The 17181-nt window shown below is 36.9% G+C and overlaps 2 protein-coding genes across 5 annotated transcripts in view; one reads left to right on the forward strand and one right to left on the reverse strand.

Moving 5' to 3' along the window:
* Positions 1-10752, forward strand: part of LOC106872498 (uncharacterized) — a 192192-nt gene extending 181440 nt beyond the window's left edge. For all 3 annotated transcript variants that reach the window (XM_089352395.1, XM_089352394.1, XM_089352393.1), the window contains 3 exons: positions 4174-4287; positions 7289-7364; positions 9957-10752. In XM_089352395.1, the coding sequence (XP_089208521.1) occupies positions 4174-4287; positions 7289-7364; positions 9957-10377 (611 nt within the window). In that variant the 3' untranslated portion in view covers positions 10378-10752. The remainder of the gene's footprint in view (positions 1-4173; positions 4288-7288; positions 7365-9956) is intronic.
* The window catches only part of LOC106872501 (retinoblastoma-binding protein 5 homolog), a 48773-nt gene continuing 42293 nt past the window's right edge, over positions 10702-17181 (reverse strand). For both annotated transcript variants that reach the window (XM_014919519.3, XM_089352392.1), the window contains 2 exons: positions 12772-12871; positions 10702-11964 (listed from right to left, as the gene is read on the reverse strand). In XM_014919519.3, coding sequence (XP_014775005.1) covers positions 12837-12871 — 35 coding nt within the window. In that variant the 3' untranslated portion in view covers positions 10702-11964; positions 12772-12836. The remainder of the gene's footprint in view (positions 11965-12771; positions 12872-17181) is intronic.

Here is a 17181-nt window from a genome sequence, read left to right on the forward strand (position 1 = left end):
TGTTAGAAACCTTATTGTTAAATATCAGCCATACTGACATCAGCAAATCATGACATAATTCACTGTATTTATTATTTTGTTCATGTTAGTTATATAATAGAACTTACTGGAAGCCACTGTGTAACATGTGATAGCAATCATCTTTGCATGGCAAATAGGGGAACTGCCCTTGTGTGACATCTAGAAATGGTTGCAGATGATGACATATGGGGAGTCACCCATGTGTGATGCATGAAACAGTTACAATTGTGTGACTTGTAGGGGTATGGTTATATGGGTGTGACCTGTAGAACAGTCACATGTGGGAAACCTCAACATATGTATGCCATTAACAGAAAACTGAATAGAATAGTTACATGTGTGACATTCACAAGTATGCACATGTTTGCTATATGACAGTTGTTGCACCAATACAGTGCAGCAATTACACTGATGTGCATTGCAGGAAGTAAAAACTGAGACATCTCAAGATTTTTTGGCAATATTCTCGCATTTATTCCAGTTTGCTTATTCTGGCCATGTTGGAACAGGACTAAGTAAATGACTTTTTTCTTGTTTTTCACTTTTATTATCTTGTGAAAGAATCCCAAAGTTTGTTATACCATGTATAAGTAATTTACCAGTATTTTCCAGCCTCTACTGTTTTCACTGAATGTTTCAAAAAGTATTTCTGTAGAATGGGGGCGGGGTCCATTTATTTTTGTTCCCAACAACTTTGTAAAAGTAAATTCACCCAGCTCCCACCCTGTTTTGTTCAGTAATTTAAGTTTACTCTTTTACTATAAGAAAATGACTGACAAAGAAGGAATTTAAAATATTGTTTTCTAAACATCAATTATTTTAAGTTACAGTAACAATTAACAAATCAAATAACAAGTTAGGCTATTCCAATTAGCAACACACTAATTAATACACACACAATACAAGTTGTTAAATCTGAAGTAATAGATTTAGACTTAGATTTGTCATGATCCCTAGGACTCACAAGGCTGGAGCTGCACTCAGTTTTAATGGCGTGTAAGTGATTGGGGTTACAAAAATTCCCACTCCTGAAGCAATGTGTGAAATGAAATGCTTTACTCAAGAACACACCACACCACCGAGCCTGGGAATTGAAATCATGATCTTATGATTGTGAGTTCAGCCCCTTAACCACTAGGCCACACATCTTCAGAAGTATCCTTCACAAACTTGGCTTACTTTAAATTTCCTTCTCAATTTCAGATTTTCTTTTCAAAAGAATTAATCTTTTAAAAAGGATAAATCCAGAACCAACATATTGACCCCATGGGTATGTAAGATTTACCTGATGGCAATAAATTTACCACTCTAGTTTGGAAATCATTGCCACGGGGTTATTTCATGTAAACATTAATGTTTGTCATGTAGAAGAAGAACCCTTTAAGTCATGAATGACCTTGGGATTGCACATAGAAAGTTCCCCTCTGAGGCAAGGTTGTCTTTGGGAAGCTGGCAGTCGTTCATGCATACCAGTTTAGATGATGTAGTGGTCTGTTTGTATCATGGTTGTGGAACCATCTAAATATGACTCTATTCGGAGGGCTGTAATATCATTTGACAGGAACATGGTATAAAGAAATACATGGAACAAGGTGGTAACTTTAAATACATTTAATGTGGCCACATGTGTATATGCAAGCTGAATAATAAATGGAAATGGTTTGATACATGGAGGCCATGATCTCCTGAACATTGCCTCCTGTCTGCTAACTGGCATGTGATGTGTGAGAGCCAACTAAATCACATCTTTGCTCTACGACATCAAAAAAGGAAGAGGTGAACCTCTGAACCTTAATGTTGTGTATGCCCTCTATTAGGCAGCTGCCGCCAGGGGAGGTAACTGCACCTACACCAACCTCCCTTCTCCACACCATCGATGCTGTCTAAGGGAAAGGCAAAGGCTGATAGAGCTTGGCACCAATGACATTGCAATTCATTTCTACAGCTGCGTGAACTGGAACATGGAATAAAGTATCTTGCTGAAAAACACAACACACCACCTGGTTCGTGAATCAAACTCACTACCTCATGATTGTGAACCCGATGCCCTAACCAGTGAGCCATGTTTGTCATGTAATATACTCAAAATCAATTTACTCTTTTAGAGGCAGATGTAGCTGAGTGGTTAGAAAGTTTGCTTCACAGCCACACAGTTTTGGGTTCAGTCTCACTGCATGTCACCTTGGGCAAGTGTCTTCTACTACAACTACAGACCAACTAATAATGCCTTGTGAGTGAACTTAGTTGACAGAAACTGAAAAAGCCCAACATATGTGTGTGTGTGTGTGTAATATATATGTAAGCTCGTGTCTCCTTGTCTTGATACTGTGTGAACTATTGTAAATGAGTGTTGTTGTTATACAAGCGATGCCATTAATTTCCAGTATTCTGCTGAAAATGTGTAAAAAATCTGTCTCAATAAACTCTGTCTGACCCATGCAATCATGAAAAAGTGGACATTAAAACAATGATGGTGATGATAACTTTTGAAGCAAAAGAATCTGGAAATTAGGAAACATGAAGATTTCCCATGTTTTTCCACATATTTTGCAAAAAAATATTTTTAAGAGTTTTTGTTTAGCCCCAGGTCAGTTCTGATCAAATAGATCTATAACCAAAGGCATTCCAACCATGACCATCCCATCTTGTGTTTTAGGCAGTATATACAAATCTGTGTTGGTTTGTATATTTGTAATAAAACTAGAGGAATCCAAACTATTATCCATGGATAAAAGTCCAAAGACACCACACCCCTTACTTCTAAAACCAGTCACCATTCCACTCACGCCCACTCACTCCACTCCCCTCTAAAACCCTGCAGACATACAGAACAGTCTCAATCATAAATCTACTATGTTATGTCTGCTGATCTCAAAATGCTGAACCTTATGAAGGAGATGATAAAAGACTGATATATATGGTGCATTACTGTGCTTGAGAAGACCTGCCCACCACAAAAGAATTGAGATCCTAAAACCAAAGTGCCATATAAAAAGCATTGGTGTGTGTGCTGGTGCCATGTAAAAAGCACTGATGATGGTGCCGCATAAAGAGCATGCAGTACACTCTGTGGAATGGTTGGCATTAAGAAGGGCATCTGCCTATAGAAACCAAACCAAAAGAGGCTATGGAATCTGATGTAGCCCCTGGCCTTGCCAGTTCCTGTCAAGCCTTCGAACCCATGCCAGTATGGAAAATGGCTGTTAAATGTTGATGATGATGATGATGATATTTAGAAAATCACATAAACCAATGTCTTCTTTTGACATCCTATGTTGACACATCACCTATTCTGTTAGCTATAGGATTTCAGGTGGTATTTTGCTATTGTTAGGCCTTACTTGGGATTACTGTTCCTTGTAGGAATATTGTAGATTTTGGCACTAACATCTTCATCTTTTCTTTAAGTTATAGCAATGTTAAGATTATTTCAACCTTCTAAGCCATAGATATTTTTTTGCATGATATTTGGGAGACATCTGCATCAGTTGATTAAATTGACCTCAATATGTCACTGATACTTTACACAATTGACACTAAAATGATGAAAACTAAAGTTGGTTTCAGTAGAATTTGAACTCATAACTCATATGTTTGCAATAAAATACTGCAATTTATTTTGTCTGACAATCCTACCAACCTACTACCATACTGTGACTTCTTATAATTGGGGCGTGAGATATTTGAAGGGTACCCTGTTTGTTTAATAGTGCTTTGAGTCAGTTTGTCAGATGTGTATTAGTAAAAGTTATTAATATAGTTTATATTGAACAGATTCATATGTTTGAAACAGTAATGATTGATTCACTACATGACAAACAATAAATGTTTCAACCAGGACTTAAGACAGCTGAAGGAAAAGAAAAGAAATTCTAATATTTCAGCTTTATTTCCTTTTATTTCCACTTATCTGAGGTATTGCCCTCATTCCTCTACCCTGAGTCAATCAGGTGATGTTTCACAGACACCTAATATTAGAAGTATGAGTCATGTAGTGCCACTTAACCAACTCTAACCATCTAGCCCTCTCTGGAAATAACAGGTTCCTCCCTTTCCAAAAAACCACAACTCATGACCACCTCTTTCACTACAATTTATACCATTATATTAACTAATGAGTTATGATTTATTAATGAATGAAATATCTTTCAGCTGATGGTAACAACCCTGGTTTACAAGGCCTCAACAAATGTCCAGATAATTCCACCAAGCCATCACAGTCAAATTGTTTAAGAAATGCTCCCAAACAAACAGCTAAAAACTCAAGTAAGCCCTAATTTTAGTATTTTGAAAATATACAAAAAATACTGGTTTAGAGAAACCCTTTTTTTTTTTTAGCAATACTCATGACCACTCACAGGGCCTCCAAGACTGGAGACCTAACCCGAAATACTTGCATTACAATGGACTCCACTAAAGATACCCAAGGTACCAGTTAGTGGTGTGAAACTGCTGCTTTGCTTTCAATAAGGGACATCATCATCATCATTTAATGTCCATTTTCCATGCTTGTATGGGATGGAAGGTTTGACCAGAGCTGGTATGGCCAGGGGCTGCACCAAGCTTCTTTGTCTGTTCTGGCATGATTTCTACAGCTAGATGCCCTTCCTAACACCAACCACTCCACAGAGTGAAATGGATGCTTTTAATGTGGCACCAGCACTGGTATCAAATCTGCTGTGGCAGATAATCTTCTTGAGTACAACTGCACCAGATATCTCAGTCCTTAATCATCTTTGTAAGGCACAGTGTCTTGAGATTGGCCATCAGTACTTTGTCCCATATCTTCCTGGGTCTCCCTCTTCCACAAGTTCCTTCTGCTTTAAATGATCAGCTCTGGTTAGAAACTTGGGTACAGAATAACTGAGTCATAATGTAGCATTTTTATGGTTTGGACTGTTTTGGATGTCTGCAGGGCTTTAGAGCTGAGTGAAGTGGTATCTGATTTTGTTGTATTATGTAGGCCATGGAGTTTTCTGTATTGTGACATCACACACACTGCTGTTATGTTTAACCTTTAGTGTTCATATTACTGTCACTGGAGTGGTATCCATGGATAATAGTTTGGATTCTTCCAGTTTTATTACAAATGTGCAACTCAACACAGATATGTACCTTCTGATGTAACAGCATCAGTGTGTAAGAGCAACACAACATGCATTTATACACACTGATTTAGAGTGTGTGTTTTTATTTAGGACACACCAGCAATCAATAATTATCTGATGTTCATATTACTGTCAGATGTAATGCTTATTTATTCACATTGTTTTGAATGTATCACGAATTACCTTGTAGCTTTGAGACTTCAGTGATGTGGTTGTTTATTTCTAGAATGACACTGTAGGATAGATGCAAGAGAATGGATCTGGCTGGTTTAAACATAAAACAAGTAGAGTATCTGAAGCAGATATGGCTGGTTTAAATGCTAAAGGTTTAATAACCTATTTGTTGCAGCTGTCTACCCCAACTCTCATTTACACTGTAATTACTCTGTGTTCTCATTATAACAAAAAAAAAAAAAATTAAAAGTAAGTTTTATTTTAACCTTAGAAAGATGACTGCATAATGTTGAGGTAAAGTTCACTTTGCAACCATGATGTTCCAAGTTCAATTCCACTACATGATACTTAATCAAGAGACTTGTACCATGGATTGGTCAAAGTCTTGTGAATGATATATATTTCTTTATTGCCCACAAGGGGCTAAACATAGAGGGGACAAACAAACACAGACAAAGGGATTAAATCGATTACATCAACCACAGTGCGTAACAGGTACTTTATTTATCGACCCCGAATGTCTTGTGAATGATAAAGAAAGCATGTGGAAGCTGATTGGCAAGAGTGAAGTTTGGTGGCAGAATTAATGTGTTGTTTGGTTTATGGGTGTCATTAGTGGAATTCTTTGTTGCAAGAATTCAGGTTGGTCCCTGGTCTGAGGGTACCTTCCTTTCTGCTTCTCATCAGTCAGGAAGACAACAAAAAAGGGTTATGTGATTGTGTGTGTGCACAGCCTATTCAATAATAGAATTACTGAACGCCTGCTTTGTAACATAGAATAAGCATAGGCATGACTGATTTGTTAACTAGTTCACTTCTCAAACCATATGGTTTCAGAGATTCAATCCAACTGCAAGTGTCTACAACTATTGCATCAGGTTTGACCATGGCCTTGTGAGTGGATTTGGTGGAGGGAAACTGACAGAAGTCCATCATGTGTGTGCGTGTGTGCATGCATATGTGAATGCGTATGTATGTGTTCTCTTTCACTTTTTAATTTAGAGTAAATTTTGACTGGTCACTTACTTGATAGCAAAGTTGTGAAGGAAGGTATCTTGATTTAAATGTCATCCTTTAAATCGTAAGGTCTTGCAGGTTGTTATAGTCTCAGATATTGCGATCAATTGTAGTGTATGAATTAAGGATTTGCATTGTGTGTGTGAGTGTTTTACATTTGTACTTTTCTGAAAATCACTGAGCCACTAGTCATCCTATCAACAGACTATTCACTAGCTTTGCACCTTTGTGAAATAAGAGATCCCTTTCTTGAAAAACAGTTTAGAGTTTGGATGTCTGCAGGGCTTTAGAGCTGAGTGGAGTGGTATCTGATTTTGTTGTATTATGTAGGCCATGGAGTTTTCTGTATTGTGACATCACACACACTGCTGTTATGTTTAACCTTTAATGTTCATATTACTATCACTGGAGTGGTATCCATGGATAATAGTTTGGATTACTGGTGTGTCCTAAATAAAAACACACACTCTAAATCAGTGTGAATAAATGCATGTTGTGTTGCTCTTACACACTGATGCTGTTACATCAGAAGGTACATATCTGTGTTGAGTTGCACATTTGTAATAAAACTGGAAGAATCCAAACTATTATCCATGGATACCACTCCAGTGACAGTAATATGAACACTAAAGGTTAAACATAACAGCAGTGTGTGTGATGTCACAATACAGAAAACTCCATGGCCTACATAATACAACAAAATCAGATACCACTCCACTCAGCTCTAAAGCCCTGCAGACATCCAGGAAGGGCATCTAGCTGTAAAACAATATGTCAAAATAAAATATTCATTTCAACCATGCTAGCATGGAAAAAAATAGACACAAAATGAATAAATGCAGGTAAATGAGCTGCTAACAGTCTATAAACACCAGCCAAATATAATTGTTACCTATTTGCATATGTATATTTTAAACTCGAATTAACTGAGACAAATATTTGTACAACTGATTTTTCTATCATTACAGAAATTATCCTCATTAGCTGTCTAATTGGAGGCCTTTTTTTGATAATGGCTCTTATCATTGGATTAATATGGAGGCGGTAAGAATCTTTCTTATATTTCTTCTGTAGCAAGATTATAAGATCAGTGGGTTAATAACCTATGTAAGTTGTTGTTTAGCCCTAGGTCAGCTCTGAGCCAGCAGATCTATGATCAAGCCATTTATGCCTTGGATGGGTCATAGTGTAATCTGAAATACATTATCCAATTTCTAAGATGCTAGGACATGTTTTGTGAAAGGTTTGACTGCTATTTCTAGCAAATCTAGTGACTACTACCACAGATATTTCTTCATTAGCTCATCCTTGACTGAGCAGACCATATGATCATATGACTATATGACCTACCCGACTGTTTTCTATCTGCTGCAAACTCAGTACTACATTATCAAAAGTCTTTTATAAAAGTTGGGGTGAGTGGTGAATGATTTGAAGGAATTTTGGCTGTTATTTCTAGCAAACTGACTGTGGGTATGTCCTTGTTGAAAGATGACAGAAATATTGAACTCCACCTGCTTATCACAGGATGATTCAAGTCAAAGAGAGTTTTAGAGTTATGAAATCTTGTGCTGCTCTTAGAGAAACTTTCAAGAAATCTCTTGATTAATATTAGTTTCAAATTTTGGCACAAGGCCAGTAATTTCAGTGTTCAACTAGTGCTTCTTTTATTGACCTTGAAAGGATGAAAGGGAAAGTTGATCTCGGTGGAATTTGAACTCAGCAAGTGAAGATGGACAAAATACTGTTAAACATTTTCCCCAACACTAACTATTCTGTCAGCATGTTGCCTTAATATCTTAATATCAAAGCTATTCTAGTGATAATCCGTTTATCTATACTGGGAGTCTATTTAAGCAGGATGTCCTTCCTGCTATCAGTCTTTACCTGCTTCTTCAACGGATTTTTTTTTTTTATTCCACTGCCATAGAAAAGTACAGAGCAACTGGTCACAGGATCAGCAAGGAATGTAAACATTATAAAACAGTTTCTCATGGATGCTGTCAAGTGAAGCCATATAAATATCAACTTGTACATGCAAACACATGGTGATGAATCTCTGTCTTTCAATGATGTGGTTTATCAAGGTGGCAAGCTCACAGAATTGTTAGCATGCTGGATAAAAGGCTTAACAGTATTTTGTCCATCTTTATGATCTTAGTTCAAATTCCGCCAAGGTTGACTTTTCCTGTCATCCTTTTGGAGTCGATAAAATAAGTAATGCTCAAGCACTGAGATCGATGTAATTGACTATTCCTCTTGGAATGAATGACAGTGGCACTTATTTATAACCATCATGTAATGTCAAGACATGGAGACACAAACACACACACAGTGAGGCTTCTTTCGTCTTTTGTTATAAGTAAATCTGGGCGTCATGGAAGACACTTGCCTAAAGTGCCATGCAAAAGGGTTGAACCAGAAACCACATAGTTGAGAAGTCCATAACACAGCTGTGTCTACTCACACACAAAAGCATTTCTGTGTCTATATATTCATTTATATTTATAAACATACTTATTAGATGCCGTATAGCCAAATGGCTATGAAGTTTGCTTCACAACCATGTGGTCTTAGGTTGTCACACTGCATGACATCTTATGCAATTGTTACTTCTGTAACCTTGCTTTAGCCCATTACATTATGAACAAGATGGGGTAGATGGAAACTTTATAGAAGCCTATTGAGTGCATTGTACAAATAATCAAAAAGGTACAGTCCTGTCACAGAATCTGCCTGAGAACTATATTAAGGGTGCACATATCTGTGGAATACTTGGTCATGTATGTTTGTGATGAGCATGCTTCCCAACCACATGGTTTCAGTTTCAGTCCCACTGCTTGGCACCTTGGGCATGCAGGCCAACCAAAGCTGTGTGAGTGGATTTGGTAGACAGAAACTGAAAAAAAACCTGTTGTAAATGTGTGTCTGTTTGTTCCCCACCACTACTTGACAACTGGTGCTGGTGTGTTTACATCCCTGTAACTTAGCAGTTTGGCAAAAGAGACCAGTGGAATAAGTATCGGGCTTAAAAAGAAAATAAGTACTGGGGTCAGTTCATTTGACTAAATATCCTTCAAGTGGTACCCCAGTATGGTCGCAGTCTAATGACTGAAACAAGTAAAGTATAAAAGATAAACTACATCATTGCTGTCTACTATACAGTCAACCGCAAAAGAAATGCGAGATGTGTGACTGTGAAATGTTTTAATTTCATTATGTCAGAGATAAATTTCTTGGATGCACTTTGACTATAGGTCATTCATTTTAAATGTTTCATGAAAACCTGTCTCAGCAACAGAGAAATATAACCTTGCTTGGAAACAGGTAAGGGTTGGTGAAAAAAAGGGCATCCTGCCGTAGAAAATTTGCCTCAACAAATTCTGTTCCATGCAACTATGGAAAAGTGGATGCTATAATAATTATATATAAATAAATATATATAATGATGGATTTCTATACAGTTTTATCTACCAATACATTTCTACATAAGTGAAACACTGTCTTAGAAATTAAATCTTTTTTAAATACACTTTCTGTTTAATTCAGCTGTTTTATAACAATGAATTTATGTTTTGATTGTACACAGAAAAACAACAGGATCTTGAAATTGTGTTTGTTGTAAATATATTTCAGATACCAGATATCAAAACATGGAACTGTACAGCGGAGACAAATGCACCCATACAGTCAGCCAGATGTGAGCAGTATTTATGTGAGCCCTAATACTATAGTCAACTGTCAGCTTTCACAAGAAAATGAAGAGTCACACATTTATGAGAAAATCACTACAAGCATTTATTATGATCCACAAGCTGCACTGAAAACCGTTGACAGCAATGACAAACTAATGTCTGGCCTCTATGCTGAACCACAAACTACAATGAAAACCATTAACAGCAGTGACAAACTGTCTGACCTCTATTGTGAACCACAGACTGTGATGAAAAACATCAACAGTAATGACAAACTTACTTCTGGCCTTTATTGGGAACCACAGCCACTAAAGGATGTTGATAAGGAAAACAGCACGCCTATCTATGTAAACATCTTGTGATTGTTTGTTTTCCTAAACAATATATCTTATCTGTAATGTTCAGTAATTTGTGATAAAGTCAACACTATATCTTTGACAGAAAATAATGACTTCTAAGCAACATTTTGTAGTCTCCAATTTACAGGTGAGAGAAAGAAAGAAGACTGCTGAAATTGGTCCCAGATACTTGAAAGATATTTTAATTGAAACTCCTCCATACTAGGAGGATGACTGGAGTAGGATTTGAACTGAAACTATAGTAATGTGATTAAATATCACTAACCATTTTGGTTGTCGCTTCACCACCTTCTTGCTGTAAATTGGTAAAAAAATATTAAGACAAAATGAAAGTAATAATTTTCTTTTATTGTAAAAATGTTTGATGAAGGCAGAAAATTACAAAGAATGAAAATGTTTACAGTGAGATGGTGGGGTAATGAAAAATGATATTGAACCAACTCTAAGAATTTATGCATGGAATTATATATATGTATATATATATGTATATATATATGTATATATATATGTATATATATATGTATGTATATGTATGTATATATATATGTATGTATATGTATGTATATATATATGTATGTATATGTATGTATATATATATGTATATGTATGTATATATATATGTATGTATATGTATGTATATATATATGTATGTATATATATATGTATGTATGTATATATATATGTATGTATATATATATGTATGTATATATATATATATGTATATATATGTATATATATGTATATGTATATATATGTATATGTATATATATGTATATGTATATATATGTATATGTATATATATGTATATGTATATATATGTATATGTATATATATGTATATGTATATATATGTATATGTATGTATATATATATGTATATATATGTATATGTATATATATGTATATGTATATATATGTATATATATGTATATATATGTATATATATGTATATATATGTATATATATGTATATATATGTATATATATGTATATATATGTATATATATGTATATATATGTATATATATGTATATATATATGTATATGTATATGTATATGTATATATATATGTATATGTATATATATGTATATGTATATATATGTATATGTATATATATAATAACTACACTACTACCAAAACAATCTATATAGTTGTATATATATATAACTATATTATACATAGCTACTTCCATAACAATGTCTGTAGCTGTATATATTACAAGCTATACATATAGCTGTTAATCTATGTTGTTATAGACATAGCTACACCTAAAGCTATGTATTAATTTAAGATTTTCAATTGTATTGGTCTATTTTATAGATGGAAGAAAATAAATTTAATGTAAATGTGTTGACATCCCAATCCATTGTAAATAATGAAAGTGTAGACACAGACTATATCTATTATATTAAACTAATAGTCTTAATCCACTCGGTATTGTATTATCTAGCAACGACTATTTGAAAAATGAATATATGGAATTGGGATTCAAATGGATATGTATATAAAAAAATAGAGAATTGTTGAAAATAAGCTGTTCTCTGTCATGTAGGGTCTAAATTCCAGATGATGCATACAGCTATTCAGGCAGATCTGCAAAAAAAAAATGGAGGCAAAAATCAAAAATAGATTTTATTAAAAATAAAAACATAACGAGTTAAAATGTTTAATATTTGAATTTCTAATAAATTCTATTTACATTACAACAGAATGTCTTAATTCATTACGACATATTATTCAAAGTATTTAAGATTTTGAACATGTTTTTCCTTTATTAGAGATTTCAACAATAAAAGTTACTTGTTTTAACTGAGTTACTTCCCTTGCCCAGGACAGCTGGTACCTCGTTTGCGTTAATGGTATCTGCTGACTACTCTTTATGCCTCGAGGACCAAGGAATCACTTTAAGACATGACACTGAATAAGCTTGCCAACCAATAACTTATGGACCATCCGGCTGGCTTCAGTGCAGTTATGGTCTACCTAATTTCACTGGTAAATTACTTGGGGAAACTGAGACTAGGGTCAATGAGATTTGCCTTCTAGTGGGACTGAACCCAGAACCACCTGACTGCAAATGAGTTACTTAAATTCACACACTTTAGTAACGTAGTGCAGGATTGTAATTTGTCAATATACAAACCTCCTGGTCATTTAACAATGGAGAAAATAGCCAAATAACTGCAACAAGAGGTAACCTATCTAATACAAGATATAAAATGAAGATTCCTCCAAAGAATAGAAGCCACAACTTCAGATCGTTTGGAAACATTTAAAAGTCATAACTTGACACTGTCTCATATCTAATTTCATTCATATTGCCCCACCACAACCAAATTCACCTAACTGAAAGGGCAGTGGGATCTTAAATTGTAAATTTGAAAACAAAATTGTCCTTACCAATGTTGATGGATAACAGGTTTTGGTCAGATTTAAATAATTGGTCAACAACCAGAAATGAGAGCCTAAACATCATCGTTGGCATACCTCATTTTCCGTCCTAAAAAAAAAAAATTACAAACATTTTTCAGGGAATCGTTCTGGAATAAAAAAATGATTTATTGTCATCATCACCATCATTTAACATTTGCTTTCAATGCTGGCATGGGTTGGACAGTTGACAGGAGCTGACCAGGTTCCAATTGTCTGTTTTGGCATGGTTTCTGCAGCTGGATGTCTTTCTTAATGCCAACCACTTCACTGAGTATTCTGGGTGCATTTTACGTGGCACCAGCACTAATGTTTTTTATGTAGCACCAGCACTTGTGAGCCATCAAAAGAAAAACCTCTCAGCTGAGAGAGAAGCAAAGAGGCTATCCTGCTAGCACTGTCCAACCTGTGCTGCATGGAAAACAAATGTTAAATGATGATGATGTTAGGACAGCCACAGTTTTACTTAGCTAGAAGTCTTGATCCCTTGTCATCCCCTCCACGAGCCCAACATCTGAAGCTCCTTTCTCACTACTTTGTCCCATGTCTTCTTGAGTCTACCCCATCCACAGGTTCCTTTCACAATAAGAGATTGACACTTCTTTATGCAGCTGTCCTCATTCATATGCATCACATGATCATACCAGTGCAGTCTTCCTCTCTTGCACATTTATACCCAATTTTCTCATTTACACTAACATCACCCATTCAGTAGAGCATGCTGGTTTCATGTCTTTCAAGTATTCATATATCCTCTATAATCATAGCCCATGTTTCACTGCCATAGCTGTATGTACACAGGTATCATACAATCTACCTTTCACTCTTAAGAAGAAGCCCTAACCCTTTGTTACCAACAAAGGCTGTAGCCCTCTGAACTTTGCCAAGCCTGTTCTTTATCTAGCAACTATGCTTTCAGAACTTCCTCCTCCACTGCTAACGTGGTTGCCTGGGTAAAGGAAGCTATCAAGTATTTCTCTCCTTGCTATCAAGCTCTGACATTTGAAGCAGTCTATTCTCTATACATTCTTAGTGTTTATTGTACCTGCACATCTGCCACACACAAAGGCTACTTTTTCTGTTAACCTTCTCTAATACTGATGCACCTCTTAGGTGTCCATAGCTTGTATTGAGTACAATATATGGAGTTTCTACCACCACCTTTCCTACAAATCACTGAGGGGATTTGAGATTTGTCCATTTTCCTACTTACATGAACTTTAGTCTGAGCTAAATTAACTCTAAGGCTCTTAGATTCCAGACTTTGCTACCACACTTGAAATTTTCACACTAGTTCTGATAGTGATTCAACTATAAGGTCATCAGTGTACAGGAGCTCCTTAGGGAAGCCAGTTTGAAATTCCTGTTAAAGCCTGGAGAACTATGATGAACAAGAGGGGGCTGAGAACTGATCCTTGGTGAGCTATTTGTACACTAAATTCATTGCTATATTCACTGCCAACAACCACCTTGCTGACAGCATCCTTGTACATGGCTTGTAGTGCTCATGCCAACCACTCTATTCCTAACTTCTGCATAGACCACCAGATGAGGGAGTGGGGGACTGTCAAAGGCTCTCTTTAGGTCTACAAAAAGCCATGTTCAGAAGTTTATTCTTCGCTAAATGCTTCTCCAGCAGTTGCCTTACCAGGAAGATAGCATCAGTAATGCTTTTCCCTGGCACAAAACCAAACTGCATCTCATCCAAGCTAACTCTCTTCCTAATTAGCTGAGCTATGACCTTCTCTGTAACCTTCATCACCTGGTCCAACAATTTGATACCTCTGTAATTATTTCTGTCTAAAGCATCACCTTTGCCTTTGTAGCAGTTGACTATGGTGCTGCTTGACCAGTTGTTGGGGATGACTCCCCCATGGACAACCTGATTAATTATGCAAGTAACTAGGCTATATCTCACTCAGCCAGATATTTTAAGCATCTCAGCAATGATTCCTCAAGGGCCAGGAGCTTTCCCTGTCTTCATATCCTTAATTGCTTTATCTACCAAGTTACTGTTGATTTGGATAGCTGGTCCCTCTGTTGGGCCCACATCAGGAAAACTCTCCTCCTATGCATTCTCTTTTGCAAAATCACTAACTGCAAGCAATCCATCATCAATGCAAACAATTCTCTCCGACAACACCACAATTTTTTCTGTTACACTGTCTTGCAATCCAAAACACCTCAATCTGCAGGTTCTTACATCACAGAACAATGGCAAATTTCTTCCTTTCTGCTCCTCTCCTGGCTAAATATACCTGTCTTCTAGCTTCCCTTCGAGTTGATATAGTTCCCTGCTACCACCACTCTTCCAGTCCTTCCAGGTTCGTTTCTTCATTCTAATGGCCCCTATACTATTTCACCACCATATCACCTTAGCCCAGAGGAGACTTTGCACCAGCCACAGTGGTCCTCATTAAGTTGTCCTCTATCTTACATGTATCTATATCTCCCTCTTTCTCTTCAAGTAAAATGTCTGTGAATCTCTGACTATTGAGATGATCCTTAAACTTCCAGATCTTTCTTTTCCAGACTGGTTGTCTTCATGGCACCCTTTTATCTCTGTGTCTGAAGTCACTAACGACAGTGCGCTCTTCACCTGGGAAGGTCTTTGCATTCATAAGCAACCATCTTTCACATTTTCTGGTGAGAATGTAGTCAATCTGGCTTGTGTGTTCACCAGACAGATAGGTGAACAAGTGACTGGCTGATTTCCTGAAGCTAGTATTGCAGATAAGGATTTTATAAGCAGGAAATAGTTTCAATAAAAAGTGCAGAAAAGAGACTCAGGTGATATCATACTGCCTTAGGTAAGGCACTTAATTTCATGTAGCTCTACAGTCAACTCCCCAGGATAATGTTGAATTACTAGCAACACCTACCACTCCCTACAAAAGTTTTAACATTGTGATCCAAATAACCACTTACAAATTAATAGAATCAGAAACAAACATTATGGAACCACAAACTACAGGTCACAAGATGTCAAAATTTTATTGTAACTTTATTGCATATAATAACTTGCTACTCATTCATCATCATCATCATCATCGTTTAACATCTGCTTTCCATGCCGGCATGGGTTGGATGATTTGACTAAGGACTGGCGAGCCAGATGGTTGCACCAGGCTCCAATCTGATCTGGCAGAGTTTCTACAGCTGGATGCCCTTCCTAACGCCAACCACTCCGAGAGTGTATTGGGTGCTTTTTATGTGCCACTGGCACGAGGGCCAGTCAGGTGGTACTGGCGATGGCCACGTTCAAATGGTGTTTTTTATGTGCCACTTGCACAGGAGCCAATCCAGCGGCACTCTGTCGTGTATGCACACTGACATTACACATCCAGCGGAGCATACTGGCTTCATTCCTTACAGGCTTATGTATGTCCTCAGCAGTCACGGCCCATGTTTCACTGCCATGTAACATGGCTGTTCATACACATGCGTCATACAGTCTACCTTTTACTCTGAGCGAGAGGCCCTTTGTCACCAGCAGAGGTAGGAGCTCTCTGAACTTTGCCCAGGCTATTCTTATTCTAGCAGCTACACTTTCAGAGTATCCACACCTGCTACTAACTTGGTCGCCTAGATAACGGAAGCTATCAACTACTTCTAGTTTTTCTCCCTGGAATGTGACAGAAGCTGTTCTCTGCACATTTTCAGTGTTTATAGCACCTGAGCATTTGCCACATACAAAAACTATCTTCCGAGTTAGCCTTCTTTTGTTTTTGCTGCACCTCTTATGTGTCCATAGCTTACACAGGGTACATCTCATAGAGTTTCTACCTACACCTTTTCCACAGGTCAAGCAGGGCCATCTACCTGAAAAGATTTGTGGTTTGTCTGCCTTCTTACTTATTAAGACTTTGGTTTTAGCTAGGTTGACTCTAAGGCCCTTCGATTTTTTCCTTGCTTCCACACCTGAAACTTCTATAGTTCTGATAGTGACTCAGTAATAAGAGCAAGGTCATCAGCATAGAGGAGCTCCCAGGGGCATACTGTCTTGAATTCCTGTGTTATTGCCAGGAGGACTATGATAAATAGGAGGAGGCTGAGGACTGAACCTTGGTGGACCCCTACCTCTACCTGGAACTCTTTAATGTACTCCTTGTACACACTGTCTCGCAGCACGAAATACCTCAAGTCTTTGGTCCTCACGGTGCAGAACATTGGAAAATTTTTTCTTATCTGCTTCCCCACTGGCTAAATAAACCTGTCTCCTAACTTCCCTTTTGGCAGTCTGATACGATTCCTTGCTACCACCATTCTTCCAGTCCTTCCAAGCCTGTTTCTTTTCCCTAATGGTCCTGTCAACAACATTGTTCCACCACCACATTGCCTTGGGTCGAGAGGGGACTTTGCACCATCCACAGACCTAGT

Source organism: Octopus bimaculoides, chromosome 5, assembly GCF_046866305.1.
Source record: "Octopus bimaculoides isolate indiv1 chromosome 5, ASM4686630v1, whole genome shotgun sequence".
NCBI classification, from domain to species: domain Eukaryota; kingdom Metazoa; phylum Mollusca; class Cephalopoda; order Octopoda; family Octopodidae; genus Octopus; species Octopus bimaculoides.